At 33.2% G+C, this 16972-nt stretch overlaps 2 protein-coding genes across 2 annotated transcripts; both read left to right on the top strand.

The window, feature by feature from the left end:
* Nucleotides 1-2755: 2755 nt before the first annotated feature.
* Nucleotides 2756-8945, top strand: LOC21394587 (proton pump-interactor 1). Its single transcript, XM_024162160.1, has 8 exons — nt 2756-2973; nt 3962-4371; nt 6100-6282; nt 6391-6570; nt 6711-6905; nt 7528-7626; nt 7728-8249; nt 8344-8945. The coding sequence occupies exons 2-8, from the start codon at nt 3997-3999 to the stop codon at nt 8668-8670; spliced, it is 1881 nt and encodes a 626-aa protein (XP_024017928.1). The 5' UTR covers nt 2756-2973; nt 3962-3996; the 3' UTR covers nt 8671-8945.
* A 2176-nt stretch (nt 8946-11121) lies between these two features.
* LOC21394586 (putative RNA-binding protein YlmH) lies at nt 11122-16552 on the top strand. The gene is made up of 10 exons (XM_010092815.2): nt 11122-11418; nt 12007-12110; nt 12490-12621; nt 12845-12918; nt 13029-13134; nt 14204-14272; nt 14507-14571; nt 14668-14766; nt 15670-15769; nt 16331-16552. The coding sequence occupies exons 1-10, from the start codon at nt 11253-11255 to the stop codon at nt 16391-16393; spliced, it is 978 nt and encodes a 325-aa protein (XP_010091117.2). The 5' UTR covers nt 11122-11252; the 3' UTR covers nt 16394-16552.
* The last annotated feature ends 420 nt before the right edge of the window (nt 16553-16972 follow it).

Raw genomic sequence — 16972 nt, 5'->3', positions numbered from 1 at the left:
CTTAAATTATGAGTCCTATATCTCTAAAAATCACACTTTCATTTGGATTTTCATGGAATTAATACATATATTTAAAAATCATAGTTGTATATCACAAATAATCACGTAAACATGTTTTAGAGTGTTTAAAACATGTAAATAACTCACTTAGGTTTACATTTTTGTCTGAAGATGGCTTATTATATGTCCATTTTAAGGTAAATATAACATAATTTACATCTGAGCGTAACGCTACCGATTACACGTATTTATTTACATGTCTTACAAACAGTATTAATGTATTTTGCAGCTAGCTCCTTAAATTTGGAATGTGAACAGTTAATTTCTTAGATCTACTGACATTTAAAGTAATAACTTTTGGTCACATTGACCTTGATGGATTAGAAGTTTTGAACAATTTTCTTAATTAGCTCCATACAAGTTTCGAAACAATCATTTGTGTTTGTGCAAAAAATTAATGATAATTGAAGCAAATCATAATTATTAAATCATGACATTGTCCTATATTAGGTACTCACATACATATTTTTGAAGTCTGTAAGAGAAGTCTCGTTCATTTCACCGATTCGAGTTTAGAATTCAAATTTTGCTACAATAAAAGCTCTAAAAAATAGTCACATCTAACTTTTTTGCTACAGTAAAAAGTTCTCACATAAAATTACATCTCAACTTGAATCAACAAACTAAAAAGGTCCTCAATTAGCTTCACCGCACCATGCACTCTTTATAATACATCTTTCATGCGATCCGATCGTTAGAGCAAAACAACTATTTTTTTTTTAATTAATTAGTTACCAAAATAGGATTAATTCTCTTCTAATAAACCATCATCGAAGGTAAGATTCGATCCCAAATAGTAGGATTTCAACTTAAAAGATTTTACTATCTATACTACTTGGCACAAAAAAAGTAGTGAAATTTTAAATGACCCTTTAAAAGTAATAGCTTACTTAGGCTCACATTTTTAACTAAAAGCGGTTTATAATATCCTTATTTTTGACTAAATTTAACATATAAATATTTATATCTCTCGACGTAAAGTTACTGATTCCACGTGTTTGCATGTCCTCAAATGGTGTTAGCATATTTTGCAACAAGCTCACTAATTTTGGAATTTAAGCAATTAATTTCTTAATTTTATTGACATTTCAAGCAATCACTTTTGATTACATCGATCGATTAGAAGTTTTAAATAATTTTCTTAATTAACTTCACACGAGTTTAGAAAATCAATGAACATTGAGACAAATCACAATTATTAAGCATACTAAGCATGGTATTATCCTTATTAGGTATTTATTAATCTTTCTAAACCTACATAATTTTTGAAATTTGTAAGAATTAATTAGCTTCGTAGCACCTTTCAAACATGCATCCTTTCTAACATATCTTCGACCATCAGATAGAGCGAAAAAAAGTCATTGTTGTTTGATTAGTTAGTTACTAAAATAGAATCAACTCTCTTTTAATAAACCGTCATTGAAGGTAAGATTCGAGCCTAAATATTTGGATTTCAATAATCTCTACTACTTGACACACACAAAAAAAAAAAAAAAAAATTTGTCACTTTTCCTTAATACTAGTTTTGTAACGTATTTTTTTGTACGCGCTCGAGTCACCTAAAAGTTTATTATTTACTAAATAATGAAAAATATATTAATACAATCATTTAAGGATTTTTGAGTTTATTTTAAAAAAAAGTGTGTAAAAATAACAATTGACAAAAAAAACTTTAAATAGAAATACTTTTTAAAAAAATTATTTTAACGAATTAACAATAAAATAAGAATACATGTGAAAAATTACTCTTATAAGAGTAAAGTGAAGAATACTATATTTTTAGAAAACACAGAAGAAATTAAAATGTAAAAAAAAAAATAAAGATAAAAAAAAACAAAAGAGATAAATAAAGAAGCTGTCAGATTGTCTGTCCATAAAAAAAATACTTTTACCTTTTATGCATTATTAGATATATAGTAAAAATCAAATATTAATGTCACTTTTCCTTCTTAGTGAACTAATTTATTAGAGGTCTGTTTATTTTGTTGATTTAAATTTTTAATTTGAATTAAAATGTGATTTTATGTGAATTTTTTTATTATAGTAAAAAGTTTAAATGTGATTGTTTCTAAGAGCTTTTTACTGTGACAAAACTCAAATTCTAAATTCAAATCAGTGAAATAAATGGGGCCTAATATATTCTTTAAAAAGAGAAATTTGGCCAAAATTTAATAGAAAATACTTTTCCAATACAAATTATAAATTTTCCAAATATAAATATAAAATTTTATAAAAGAAAATAAAAACCAGATGCGTCATAGAATTGTTTCTACTTTCTAGTCTCCGGTTTTAATAAGGGGACGTTTAGAAAGAAAATTCGTGCCATGAGTCGAATCATGATTTATGATTCACTACAGTATTTTTTTTTTTACAAAAAATACACATAAAATAAAAATGATTCTGAATCTATGAGATGTTTGGTTCATGGATTAGATCATGTGATTAAAATCATTTTTAATTTACGTGTATTTTTTATGAGAGAAAATACTATAACAAATTATGAACTATGATTCAAATCATAATTTGAATCCTCCAACCAAACGTCTCCTGAACCAATCGTGCTATAAATATTTCAAAATTTTCTACTACACGTGGAATACAGGTTAAAAGAAAAAAAAAACAAAAATAACGAAAATTTCCTTCACCTACAAATCTCTCCTTTTCCTTTCAAAAAAAAAAAAAACTCTCTTCCTCTCTCTCCCCCTTTAAAAGGACCGAGTAAATATATAGCCAAAGCTCTGTCCTGTTTACCTTTCTCTAGGAAGAGAGAGAAAGTTCATACTTTGAAGAGAGAGAAAGAGATCTGACTCTGTTTTTCTCTTTCTTTTCGGATATTTATACATTTCTTCGTTTTCTCTCTGGATTTCTTCCTAAACCCCCAGCGAAGAATTGACGACTCCTTCAATTCCACAGGTAAACCAGAAAAAAGAAGTCTTTTTCTTCTCTCTCTCTCTCTCTCTCTCTCTCTCTCTCTCTCTCTTTCTTGTTTCACGATCCGCCATTTTCCTTTCTGTTTGTTTCTTTTGTTTTCCTCCAATCTTTAATTTTTTGAAAGGCTTTTGATTTCTTATTGCTTAATTGATCTCGATCAAATGTGTTTTTGTTTTGTTTCCCCTTTTATTTTGGTTTTTCCATTTGATTTGTTTCCTGTATTGTGAATTCGTGATTGAGGTGTTAAAAATGTTTAGATTTGCCTTCTTGTTCTTCTGCATGTTTCGAATTTTTGATTTTTTAATTGTTTGATTGTGGACATATCCGATGCATCTTTGTAGTTAATGGAGTAGCTGGATTTTCAATTTTGAAGCTTGTTTTTCCTCGCTGATTATTTTTTTCAATTAAAGTTGCATTTGGCTTCTTTTTTGTTTTTTGAATTAAGGATCGATGAAGTTTGCTCATGCACTGAAAAGCAGCAGCTGAATTTGATGTAGAAAATTAGAACATTTGACATTTTTTTTTTTGGGTTTTTAGGATTTTGATTGAAAGATCTGTCTTGAAAAATTGAAATTTGGGGATTTTCTCAATCTTTTATTAGCACGAATTCATTTCTCATTTCTGAGCAGGATTGCATTGGAGTTTTGTGTGTGTGTGTGTGTGTCTGTATATATAGATATATATACTTTTTGCTGTGAATATATATATTTCTATTTGGCATGAATGGTTTTTCTCTTTTCGAGAGGATTGCAATTGCATTGAACTGATTGATCTTTTATTTTATTTAGTTTTGTATATGATGATATGCGTTGGGTTTTCTTTAGCTACTATTGGCATGAATGAATTTTTTAACTTTGTTCAAGATTGCATTGGACTGGTTTGGTATTTTCATGATCTGGGTTTCTCTATCTTTTTCTTTTTCTTTTTTTTTTTTTTTTTTGGCATGAATTTGTTTTTCCTTCTTGAACAGGTTTGCATCGTGAGATTGTTCTTTAGGGGTAAACCATGGGCGTTGAAGTTGCGGGATTTGAGATGGTTCAAGGACCAGTGGAGACTGCAACTGTTGGAGACAATTCTGTTTTGCATGAGAAGGAAAATGGAAAACTGGATCAAGGTATGAGGTCTCACGAACCGATACAGTTCGGATCCCATGGTGAAGAACCTGTCAAAGAAGAGCAGAATGGCGTTTCGGAAGTTAAACTTCCAAAAGATGCAGTTGATGAGTGGCCTGCACCGAAGCAGATCCATTATTTCTATTTTATCAGGTGTCGGCCGTATGATGATCCCAAAATAAAAGCCAAGATTGACCAGGCTGCTATAGAGATTGAGAAGAGGACTCAAGCCCGGATTAAGATCACAGATCAGTTAAAGGCAAAAAGGGTGAGTTTGAGGTTCTTTAACATTACTGAAAGATTAGCTTTTGCTCTATTGTGTGGCTCTGTTGTGTGTGTTTGTGTGCCCCTTAGCTCTGTGACAGGTGTAGCATTAGAGTTGAGGCCTTAAAAGCAGGTACTTGATAAACTAGTATTTTGCAAGAACTTGAAAAGGTTTTATCGTAATTGTGCATGCAAAAAATCAATTGCTTTCGATTTCAAATGTTATCTGTAAAAAAGGAAGAGAAATGCCGTGTTGGCATGGCATGTGTAATCAAGTAGAAATGCACCAATAATAAGGTGAAACCGTTTTTTAAGTCCGGATGCAGGTTGCGCTACCTAGTCTTCACTCTTCAGTTATCATTTTGAATAAATGTTTGTCATCATATTTATGTTTAATGTATGTGAGGAACTGGACATTCACCGGTTGGACGTATGGTAAACCATATGTGATGAATATAACATTGAACTTTTTGCAACCCCTGCTTAATATATCATAATACTTACTCTTTTCAAGGACCATAGAGATTGATTGTGTGTAAAAAGGAGATGAAGAAGGTTATGGTTACTAGTTGTTTTAAAGCCCTTTGAACAATATTTTTTATTTTAGAGTTAACTAACCAAGATGCACATGTTCGTTATTCTTATAAGCTTTGCTTTTGATTAAATTAAACTTCTTTTGTTCGTTTTTCTTTTTTTTGGTTTTTTTTTTTTTTTTTTTTTTTGGGGGGGGGGGGGGGGGTAATCAAGCGCAATTTCCTATTCACATGACGTGGACATACCTGATGTCGATTTTATGTTTTTCATTGCATGTTGGAAGCAGTGTTTAAAATTGCGCAATCGATTGCGTGCCTTGAGGTGCGCCTCAGCAAGAGGCGTTCACAACTCAAAATCAGGCTTAAGCCTCACAAGGGAGATAAGAAGTGTACGCCTCTGTCAACTGAGGTGGGCCTTGAGGCTAGCCTCAGGGCGTAATCTGAGGCTAATGCCTCATATATATATATTCATATATTCTGTTGGGCTGAAGTAGATTAAGAGGTCTAAAGCATAAATAAGTGAAATCAGAAAAAACCGAGCTCAAAAACTGTTTTTTGTTTTTTTTTTGGTTGACAAAACCACTAAATCCGATTAAAACCCTACAAAAAGGGAGTGCTGCTACTACCTGCTGAAATTACCTTTGTTTCGACAGGCTGGTTAAGTCTTTTTCTTCTTAAACTACTGTTCTCAGTTAAATAATAAAAATTATTACTTCTTAATGACAGGATATATGGTTTGTGAACCTGAAAACATACTAATTTCTTTATTTATATATATTTTTAAAAAAGTTAGAGGCTTACGCCTCGCCTCACAAAAAGAAAACGCCTCAGTACCCAGTTGCCCAATTTTAAACCTTGGTTGGTAGGAAAGTATCAATTTTTATTATTCTTTTTAATGAAATGTTTGGTATCTTCCTACTTTATTCACAATAGCATTTAGCTTGGGGAAGGCCAGTTATGTTGTTCTTGGAAATATGATTGATGTCCAGTTGATTAGTGGGATTATCAATTACTTTGTTGTATCATACTGTGGAAGAATTCATTCGGTGGTCTGAGCATTATGTGGAAAGATCCATAATGCTGGATGTTCAAGGCCATCCTTCAAAATCTTTATCTCACTTTAATTTTCTTGTTCTTTTTACAATGAAATTCAATACTCGAAGAATTTTATCTCACTCTGCCTCTCTCTCCTTTTGCAGTCCGATCGAGCAGAGTTAATCTCACAGATTAGGGCTCTGAAAGATGACAACAGGCAGATTAGGACAATTGTAGATGAGAAAATAAAGGAGATTGAACCACTGCATCAGGCTTTGGGCAAGCTTCGCAATGCAAACAATGCGACTCGGGGTGTATGTTCATCTGAGGAAGAGCTTAACAGCCTTGTATGTTTCAATCTAAGCCTTCATATGTGTGAATACCTCAATTTGTTTTGTTTGATGTGATTTTTTTGCCATCCTTTATGCTTTCTGATTTTGGACTTGGGGATACAGATCCATAGCTTGCAGTACCGCATACAACATGAAAGCATTCCATTGTCTGAGGAAAAGCAAATCCTTCGAGAGATCAAGCAGCTTGAGAGCACAAGGGAAAAAGTTGTTGCTAATGCTGCTATGAGAGCAAAGATTCAGGAATCAATGGTCCAAAAAGAAGTGCTTCAAGACCAAGTCAAAGTAAGGGTTTTGAAATTGTAATTTAAACTTTTTTGGTTTGTTGTTTCGTGGATTTTCTCTCTTTCTGGGGTAGTTGATTGTGAATTCTCATTTTGCATGATGTGACAAGATATTACACTTACTAAATTATGGAATTGTAGCTCATAGGGGGTGATTTAGATGGAGTGAGAAAGGAGCAACAAACTGTTAGGGCCAAAATTAAGCAGCTTGAGGATGCGCTAAAGGTGATAGACAAGGACATCTCATCATTACAGGATGAGCTGACAGCTATTTCTGAGAAGAGAGATAAAGCACGTGAAATCATTCAGCAGCTCAGAAAAGAGCGAGATGACGGGGTATGTTTGATTTGTGTAGTGTTTTTCTTTCCCTTTCTGACTTGTTTTTCTATTGTCTCTCTGTGTTGACCTAGAACATGAACAAGGTTTAGTTGCATAGTGTGACACATGACAAGCTCAATTTACCTTTCAGTGAAAATTGTGAATACTATGATTATGTTAGGTTTTTGATAATGTCAAATTGCTTGCTTTGCTTGGTTCAAAGCTTAAAGCTAATGAATAGAAACTTTTGGGGCACCTTATTTTGTTACTTCTTTCCTGTGGACTTGATATTTATGTCTTTGCTGAATTCTTAATGATCTCTCTTCACTTTTCTTTGTTTCTCTTATTTAAGATTTTTGAACTTCGGCATTTCTTGGCATTTGTTTTGGGATATTCTGACGTTTTCCTTTTTTTTTTCTTCGCCCCCATTCCTGTTATTGGTTGACACGTTTCCTAAAAGCTTAAAAGTGTTGATGTTGCAAGACCGTTACTGTGTTGAATTTCACGTATCTTGTTGCATTGAGAGTTTAAAGTATATAAAATTGTAAGCATCAGCTATATGAAAGATGATCACCTGATATTTATGTATAGTTTAGCATAATGAAATCTTTATTTATATAGAGTTTATTGTGCTTCCCAGAATTCCTACTTCTACCAAAGCCGTTCGGTCTTGAACAGGGCTAGAGATCTTGCAGCTAAGAAAGATATTCAGGCTCTTGAGGATCTATCTAACTTGGAGGTTCGTGAAATTATTTATTGTCTATCAAAAGCTTTGAACCCACTCAATTATTTTTTTAATACTTTTCCTCAAACTTTTTACTTTTATTTTTTTTTTTTCAGTTTGAGAAATTTATGTCCCTTTGGAGCAGTACCAAGTCATTTAGGGATGATTATGAGAAAAGAATACTGCCATCTTTGGATAGTCGGCAATTGAGTAGGGATGGGCGAATGAGAAACCCTGATGAAAAGCCATTGGTGGCACCGGAAGATTCTGCACCTGTGGAATCAGAGACCGTGGCAAAAGCTCTTCCAAAGCGAGCAAAGGAAGATCCGAAACCCCCTCAAGTAGATGCTTTGCCTGCTCAGAAGGTTCAGAAAGAGGTGAAAAATAAGTCAACGAATTCGAAACCTGCTGTGGACCATACTGATGTGGCAGAGGAGGTACCTGGGCCTGAAAAGCTGCCAATCGAAACTCCTAAAAAGAAGGATAACGAAATTGATGCTGCTAAGTTGAAGGAGATCAAGAGAGAAGAGGAAATCACAAAAGCTAAGCAGGCGATGGAACGGAAGAAAAAATTGGCAGAGAAAGCTGCGGCCAAAGCAGCTATAAGAGCTCAAAAAGAGGCTGAAAAGAAGAACAAGGAAATTATTAATTTTGTTTGTTTATTTGTCTGTTGTTTGATGTTCTTGCTCTTGCCTAGTATCTGACATGTTTTGCCTATTCTACTTGCCTCAGGAGCGCGAAAGGAAATTGAAGAAGAAGGCTGCAGCAACTGCACCTGATGCCAATTCAGAAGAATTGGCGGAGCAGGTTTCAGAAGATGCGGAACCAGAAAAGGAAAATGAAAATGTTGAAGCTCCAGCTACAGCTCCGGCGAAGGTAAAGGTGCAAAAGGAGACAAGTATCAGGTCGAGGGGTCGCCCGAGAGGCCCCGACTCCATCCCGAAAGCCATCCTGAAGCGGAAAAAGCCTACCAACTATTGGGTATGGGCTGTTCCTGCTGCTGCTGCTGCTGTGTTAATCGCGGTGTTTGTCGCATTTGGATACCGCTATCTACTCTGAACAAGTGAAAGTGTAACCAAAGTAGAAGAGTTATGAAACCAATCTTTTCTGCTTTTTAAAGCTGGTGAGACTTTAACCTGTTATAGTGGAATTTAAGTTATTACTGTTCTTTGCAGCCTGTCGTAGGATGGACTCGAAACTCATAAGTTGGTGGTAGCTTTTAGTCAGTCCAAAATGTTCACCGAGTTAGAGACCACATACCCTTTTTGTTTGGTTGAATGTATTTTTTTTTAAAGTTTGACTTGGTTAATTTTCATGGATGTTATTTGCGGCCTCGACTTTGTTTCTTTTATAGAAAAAATTTCTTTCTTTTTCTTTTTTTTACTTTTTTTTACTTTTTTTTCCCGAATTGGTGACTTAATCAAGGATTTTCTCACGATGAGAATTGAAACACCATCCCTTTGTCAGATTCGGCCTAAATGTGTCGAAGGTAGCAGAACATAGCCCATAGGAGATCAAGGGAAAGGAACTGGGGTTAGCATATTTTGCCTCGTTTTGAAGAATTGGCTCTTATATGTTGAATATGGTTTGAAGCACGCGCTACGCGTGCATATTCAATATATGAAGATCTAAAATGTCTTTAAAATTTAGGTTTTATTTTTTATTTATTATTGTCGTAAAGGTTTAAAACTTGGTGAAAAAGAAAATATTTAAGTAGAGTACACCTGAAAGGAAAAAAATGTTTTTACTTCCACAAATTAGAATTTGAATTATTTATTGGGTCTGTACGAAAAAAAAAGTTTGGGTAGGGAATACCTGAATTGATATAATGCACAGTTCTTTTTTAATGGAAAATTTTAATAATAAATTAACAAATTACACAAATAGTCGTAAATGATCACAATTTATAGGGAAAGTGACCGCAACTTATAGGGGAATTCGATCCTAGACGTTGATGGATCTATCAGTAAAGACGGATGAAGTACAAGGACAAACACAGGTGTTGAGATCCAATAAAAAAAGACCTGTTCGGCACAAACAAAATCGAGTGCGACTAATGCTCACTAATAAAAACTACAGTTGATGGATAGAATCAATTATAAAATCCCTAATATTAGGAACACAAGGGACACAACTTAAAAATAAATTTGGGTGTAAATAAACACACACACCGTCAATAACTAACTTAGACAGGTGGGACGCGGACAAATTAGATTGTGAGGAAACTACTTCTATTATTACAAAATATAAACTTAGCGAAAATAATACCTTTTAAAAAATATAAACCGGAGGAAACAACGCTTTTTAAAAAGACCAATTACTTTTTTGAAGGATGAGTTTTGCACTTTTTTCAATTGACGTGCTGTAACTCTAAAAAGGAGATAAAATTGAGCTCCACAAGTCTACTAAACATAAGATTTCAAAAAAGGTCAGAGAAGTTTATGCCTTTAAATGTTTAGACTGTTTTTCATAAGATCTCTTCAAGAAAGAAAACTATTTTTAAGAAATAAATTCCGCTTAATTAAGAGTATTTTTGTCTTTTGATTTTGTTTTTTCCCCAATATATGAGTGAGGAGTGAATTGCAATAAGTTTTTCAAATTAGAAGGAAAAATGAGATAAATATCTTTTAAAAGTACACGGGTCAAGATTTCTATCCCTTTATTATTGATTAAAAATCTTTTTAATTAAATAACTATACTAATAAAAATGTATTAATCAAGAAGGAGGAGTAAAAATCTAAATCTATACACTTTTAAGAGGAAATTTTACAATCTTCTCATTTTTTTTAGAATTGTTTCTAAAAATAGATGGACAAACTTTGAAAAAAAAAATTAGAAGATATATTTACGTGATTATTGGTTAAAACCAGATCATTGACCTAGTTTAACTCAATCCTACCGTGTATTGATCTTGAGTTTTTTTTTTCTTTTTTTTTTTGGGGGTTAAAGAGTAGCCTAAAGAGTAATTTAAGCCTCATTTAGTTCGTCAATTCGAGTTTGAGTTAAGATGTGACATTATGTGAAAACTTTTAATGTAATAAAAAAAATTAAATCTAACTTTTTTTAAAATTTTTTTAATTATAACAAAATTAAAATTAAAAACTCAAATCGGTGAAAGAACGGAGTCTTATCCTTAATCCTTAAAAGGAAAGAAAAAAGAAAAACCTAAAGAGTAGTCATCCTCCATTGCCGCCCTTTTCTCTATATGTTCCTCACACGCTCGCCTGTGCGCACGAGCACGGGAACACCCAGGAGACGTTTGGTTCATGGATTAGAATAATGAGATTATAATCTTTTTTGATTTATGTGTATTTTTTATCTATAACAAATTATGAACTATGATTCAAATCAGAGTACGAATCTTCTTACTAAACGTTACACCAGTCTCCGTCAGAGGGGGTGCTACTATAGTTTTTTTTTTTTTTTTTTGTTTTGTTTGAAAAGTAGGGGTATTGACGTTATTCGCTTCAGTCAAGGGGATATCTCTTTAATTTTGGTAAAACACAGGAGTCGTGGTGGAAAATAGACCGTAAATGATCTAATACGACACGTCGCTGGTGTAAATTTGCGAAGAAGACGAACGCGGTAGTAATATCATCATCATCATCAACGTACTATCCAGCCCGGTGGAGAGGACAGTTATGGCCGCCAAAAGCTTAGGAATATTACTACCGACTTTCCTAAGAAGACCATCTCGTGCTTTTCTTCTCTCTATTCACAACAAAAACAGCAACAAACTCAGCAATATCCACTCTTTCTCTCACCATTTCACCCTCGGTTCTCCTCCTCCTATTCTTGGTTCCTCAGGTGCAACATTTTCTCCTTTTTCATATTTGTCCTACTCTCTACTTACATGAATCTTTGAACCCGATCAAGTTTTTAATAAATACCCATTTGGGTGAACTTTGTACTTATTAAGTTTTTAGAGACCAGATAATGAAAGAGAGTGGAAACTGGAAGATTGAGGAAATGAAGGAAAGGTGTTTGTGAAAATGCCAAAGTGAAAATCCCAAAGTGAAAATCTTGTATAAGTACCCAAATAGATTTTTTTTTTGAAACTATGAAAAATGTAAATAAAGTAAAGTGTCTTAGGCCTAATCTGTAGTTGTTAATATAGAAGGGGTTGGGCTTAATATTATAGAATTATTGATTTACCCAAATGAAATTCTATAGTCTAGGTCGAAATCACCAAAACTGAGCTCTCATAGGATAGCCGAACTCAGGTTCCTCATGAGCTCTCATATTTGGCAAAAGTTTGAATAATGCAAATCATCCACAGCTCTATGAGAAATCTAGTTCAAATGATTTTATCTACAGAAGAATGAGTACTTCAAGAAAAGTTGGACCACTGGTTTTTGCCTAGCTTATATGTTGTGATTTGTAATATACTTTCAGGAATATGCCAGTTGGCACATGCTATAAAGGGGGACATTGATGTTTTACTCAATGGAGTGGGAGACAAAAATACTATTGAAGAAGTGAAGCATATTCTAGAAATGGTATTATTACCTTTCCTAAATGAATAACTCTAAGAGTTTCAATTTTTATCCCAACTTTTTATTACCAATGACCTGTTATATGTGAGTTGTCACTTGTCATTCTTTTATTGGTAGGTGTTTAAAAAATTGTCGCGTTAACTAGTATTAAGAAGTTACATCTACCAATGGAAAGATAGCAACTCAACTGCTGTGTGAGTTTGTGTAAAAAACTTGGTGTAGCTCTGTACTTCCTAAATATCTTTTTATTCTTTTACTATTATAAGAGAAATATAACGTTAAGATTGTTTGACCTTTTCGAAAATGAAAGAAGAGCATGTTTCTATGCTTAAAAATGAGATGGTGATTGAAATTTTTTTTGCATGTTGTGCCTCGACCGCAGGCTAGACGGGCTTCATCAAGAAGAGAAGTTTTCCATTCGAATTTTCTCACCCCTCCAGTGTTGAAGGAGTCAATGCTAGCACTGGAAAAGCTAGCCGATGTGAAAGCAGTTGCTCAAGGAGGATATCCACAGGTTTCTTTAGTTTGACCTTTCCAACTTATTCCTTAAATCCTTCTAAATTTTGATTTCTTTAACTACACTTGTTAGAACTGATTGGTCGCTTATTTTTTTCAGAACGGTTGTTTTTTCTCTGAGTTTCAATCGAGTTATCTTGAAGCAATCAATTGCTTCTAAGTTGAATCTGAAATCCCAAGCATTTGTATTCTTGCATTCATCAATATGCTAAATTTTCTAGGCTGAGCGCTGCCGGATTTCTGTTGGGCTACCTGAAGTACTTACTAGTGATCCAGATACAGTTGCAGCATTGAGGTAAAATAAATATTTACGAAAATTCAGGTTCTGACAGTTTCCATCATATCGATACTGTGAGCCTTTTTGGTTATTTATTTATTTATTTTTTTTTCACGGCTATTTTCCAGTATCACAGGAAACTTCGGGTTCCAATCTTGTTCTCATGGTGATTTCCTTGGTGCAATTCTTGGTACAGGGATTGCCAGGGACAGACTAGGAGATATACTTTTGCAGGTGTGTTTTATTATATATATATATATATATTTATATAGGCACACTCTTTTTGTATGGTCCCTCAGAGGGAGGTCCCTTCGACGTAACATGTAGATATGGAAAACGTAGCATTGCAATCATTAAACGTAACATTGATATTAGATAGGTGTAACATAGTTTTTAGATGACTAAATTCCTTGAAGTTACTTCTCTCCAACGTTAATGTAACAATCAATGATTTGCATGCTACGTTTTTCATAACTACATGTTATGTTGGAGAGACCTCCCACTGGAGGAACCGGAGAAAAACCCTATATATATATATATATATTTTAAGAGCAACACTTGAAATCCAACTAGTTTCATTTCCTCTTCCAAGAACTGTTTTCCAATGTAATTCTTTCTTATTCACCAAATATAACCTTATCTGAGATATTCAAAACATTTGTTTAAGAATATAGGAGAACTTTTTTCTTTTTAACGTAAATTATAATGTACTTGAACCAATTTAGAAAAGAACAAAACCATTTTTTAGAATTAGCCCCATTTTTTAGAATTAGCCATATCTCAATATATTGAACCTAGCAGTACCATGTCCTTGGAATTTTTGGATGGTAGGATTTATTTATTGTGTCTGTAAGGCCATATCTCACTTTTATACACAATGGTGTAAAGGTCATTACCCAATGTCCCAATCTATACCTTCGAAATGGTGATAATATCTAGAGTAGTATGTGTTCAGAATGAGAACTATCACAAGCCGTGAGAACATAAAATATTCTTCTTATTATCTATAAAGATCTGAAATATTTGTAAAAATAAGGTTGATATTTAGTTGGAAGTCCATCATGCGTATTTATCTATTTTTGTTTACCAATTTGGTAGTGTATGTTTAAGAACAATAATTTGCTTTGGGGATAAGAAGATTTGAAACGCCTCATCGTAGACTATGCATGTCCTAACTAAGTTGGCATTTTGTAATCTATAAATCCTGTTAAAAGAACAATCTTTTGATCATCTACCATCTCCTTAAAATGAGATATCTTTTGCTTAAATATTGATATTTATTACTATTATTTTTTCCTGCTAGGGGGAAAGGGGAGCTCAGATCGTTATTGACTCGGACCTTGTTGATTTTATCATAGCAGCACTTGACCAGGTATGTCACACTCCGCGGTAGATTCATTCAGTAATTTAATGCAGTAAGATTTCTTACACAAATGTATCTGGGGTTTCACAAGTATCAGAAAATTGCAGTGCTTGTTCTATTAGCAATGATGAAGTTAGTGAGAATTAGAAAATAGTGTATTAGAACAAAGATCTATTTGCTTTCTGTGTATCACTAACCCAATGTATTCCCCATCTTTGTTTCTAAAAAAATTTCTTTCCGCAGGTTGGTAGAGTTCCAGTATCTTGTACAAAGATTCCGTTGTCTGCTCTTGATTATGAACCACCGAGGTCGTAATTCATTTTATCTATCTCTACTTTATTCGATGCGTCACACAACTTTTTTATATTGGACAATCAGGACTCACTAATAAGTTCTGCTTGCAGGACTAAGACATTCAAAACTGTAGAGGCATCACTAAGGGTGGATGCTCTAGCCAGTGCAGGATTTAAAATGTCGCGGTCTAAACTGGTTGACCTAATCAGGTGCAGTCTCTTTTCACATACAAAAACTATCCCTTAATAGCTAATGTATGTCTATTTGAACAAGCTCTGACCTATTTCTATAATTATTTTGATGGGTTAATAGGAAAAACTTCCTCTCTATTTTTATTTTTATTTTTATTTTATTTTTTTTACAAAAACTTTTGTTTTCAAAATTTACAATTTGTTACCATGTAATTTATTTTTTTTTATTTTTTTATTTTTGCAAGTATCTCTCCATGAACAGTCAGATATGAGAATTAATTATAACGTCAGATTACTCTTTTCAACCGTGGGGAGTACTAGATAATACCTATATCCAAACAACTAGTATCAAAAAATTTGGAAAAAGGTTAAAATGTGTTTTGATAATGACAAAAGAAAAGGGAATAAAAGCTCCTAGATTGAAGACAAAAGAACCCTCTTCCCTCGTCTAAAACCACATCTGAAGCGTAAAACTTGGAGAAGAAAAGCATTGCACCAACTGTATTATGTAGCTGTTAAAATACTAAAAACCTTATCTTAGCTAAAACCATTTATCTTAGTCGTGTCTTGTTTCGTGGTTAAATCAATATTTCACGCTCCAATTCTGAATCTAACCATTAGCGGGGGAAGGATTTGCAAGGAAATAAAACTAAATGATGTCTGTAATTTCCAACAACAAAAAGTTAATTGTGAAAAAGAAAAATTTGAAAATGAGGAGATTGTACGGAGTTTTGGCTGCGCAAAGTTTCTTTTGCCATACCTCATTTTTGTGCCCTTGTCTTCTGCAAACTCTGCTAGCAATGTCTTCTAGGACACCTGAATTAGGGATAAATGATAGGATGCTGAAATAAGTTAGGACAAGAAATTCCTCACCATTTGTGACAATGAACCTATGATGATGATGATATCTTTCGCGTGCAGCAACGGGGACGTGCGTGTCAACTGGACCCCTGTTACTAAGAATGGAACTATACTCAAGACGGGTGACATTGTCTCAGTAAGCGGGAAAGGAAGATTGAAGGTGAGTTTCCAGCAAGATTTTGTTAGTCCTTAGTATTGTGACAGTTTGGTCTCCAAACTTCTCTGATTTATTTGTCAGTGAATTTATTTATTTATTTAATTTTTGGAAATTTAATTCGCTAAGCATAAAATTGAAGCATAAAATTGATGATGATTTTAAAATGTAATGGAGATAACCATATATGCCCATCGTGTGATATCTTGAAACTTTATAAATACGATTTTCTCGTTGAATTTTAAAAGATATCATCAATTTTACCTTTAGGGACCAAAACAACAAAAAAAAATATCAAGTTTAAAGACTAGTCGGCTAACAAAAAAAGTCAAATACCAAACTTTTACTTCGTTAAAATTCAGGGACCAATAGCGCCAAAAACTCTTATAAAAAAATTATTGAAAACCCTGCAATGACTTTTAATTGAGCCGCTTTATACTCTTCAATCTCTACAAGTTGATGAATGTAGATGCCTTTATTTGTGTCGATTTCTCATCCATGTTAGTTTTGCCCTCAAATCATATAAAGCGTGTATTTAACATGGTATCTTGGATGTTGTTGATTCAGATAGGAGAAATTAACTCAACAAAAAAGGGAAAGTTTGCAGTTGACCTTATTCGTTACCTGTAATTTTTATGAACAATGTAAATCATATTGATAGAGTTGAAGCCATTTTCCATGAAGTGGGAGATTCTTCATTTTGCAACTCAAATGGTCTCTTGAACATTAACTTAATCTGAAGTTGCGTCAAAAGTTGGCCATCATTTTCGAGCTTTAGAGTCTAGTATATTGAGCTATTATGTATATATAATTGGATATTGGATGCCTTTTGTTTCTAGTGCAAAATATTATGATTAATGTTAATGGTTTTGTTCTTTTGTGAAACTTTTGTTCTAATTAATATTTCCCTCTACGTTTTTTTTTTTTTTTTTTTTTTTTTTTCCAATGCATCTATGAGGGAGAAGGCTCTTTTACTCTACCATTAAGAACTTTATTTTAGCCGTTGGATTAGTTTTTCATCAGTCTAAAATATAGAGTAGAAGCAGTTTTATATCGCGGTGTAAATTTTTGTTGTGGACATGCACAAATTTAATCATTAAAAAACTAATCCAACGATTAAAAATAATAGTGTCTATTAATAGTATAAAAATACATGTCGTACCATAAAAATTTCCTAACGTGTTACGATGCATTGAAATAATACTTAAA

This window comes from Morus notabilis, unplaced genomic scaffold, assembly GCF_000414095.1.
Source record: "Morus notabilis unplaced genomic scaffold, ASM41409v2 Scaffold466, whole genome shotgun sequence".
Lineage (NCBI taxonomy): Eukaryota > Viridiplantae > Streptophyta > Magnoliopsida > Rosales > Moraceae > Morus > Morus notabilis.
Note: the sequence above shows the minus strand (reverse complement) of the source record. Positions and strands in the feature narration are given on the sequence as shown.

What these genes read in the sequence shown, in the direction of transcription:
- LOC21394586 (XM_010092815.2), top strand. Translation starts at nt 11,253, where the DNA reads ATGGCCGCCAAAAGCTTAGGAATATTACTACCGACTTTCCTAAGAAGA. An exon ending in TCCTATTCTTGGTTCCTCAG is followed by an intron (nt 11,419 to 12,006) that starts GTGCAACATTTT and finishes ATATACTTTCAG; the next exon opens with GAATATGCCAGTTGGCACAT. An exon ending in TGAAGCATATTCTAGAAATG is followed by an intron (nt 12,111 to 12,489) that starts GTATTATTACCT and finishes CCTCGACCGCAG; the next exon opens with GCTAGACGGGCTTCATCAAG.
- LOC21394587 (XM_024162160.1), top strand. Translation starts at nt 3,997, where the DNA reads ATGGGCGTTGAAGTTGCGGGATTTGAGATGGTTCAAGGACCAGTGGAG. An exon ending in AGGAAGAGCTTAACAGCCTT is followed by an intron (nt 6,283 to 6,390) that starts GTATGTTTCAAT and finishes TTGGGGATACAG; the next exon opens with ATCCATAGCTTGCAGTACCG. An exon ending in AGGATCTATCTAACTTGGAG is followed by an intron (nt 7,627 to 7,727) that starts GTTCGTGAAATT and finishes TTTTTTTTTCAG; the next exon opens with TTTGAGAAATTTATGTCCCT.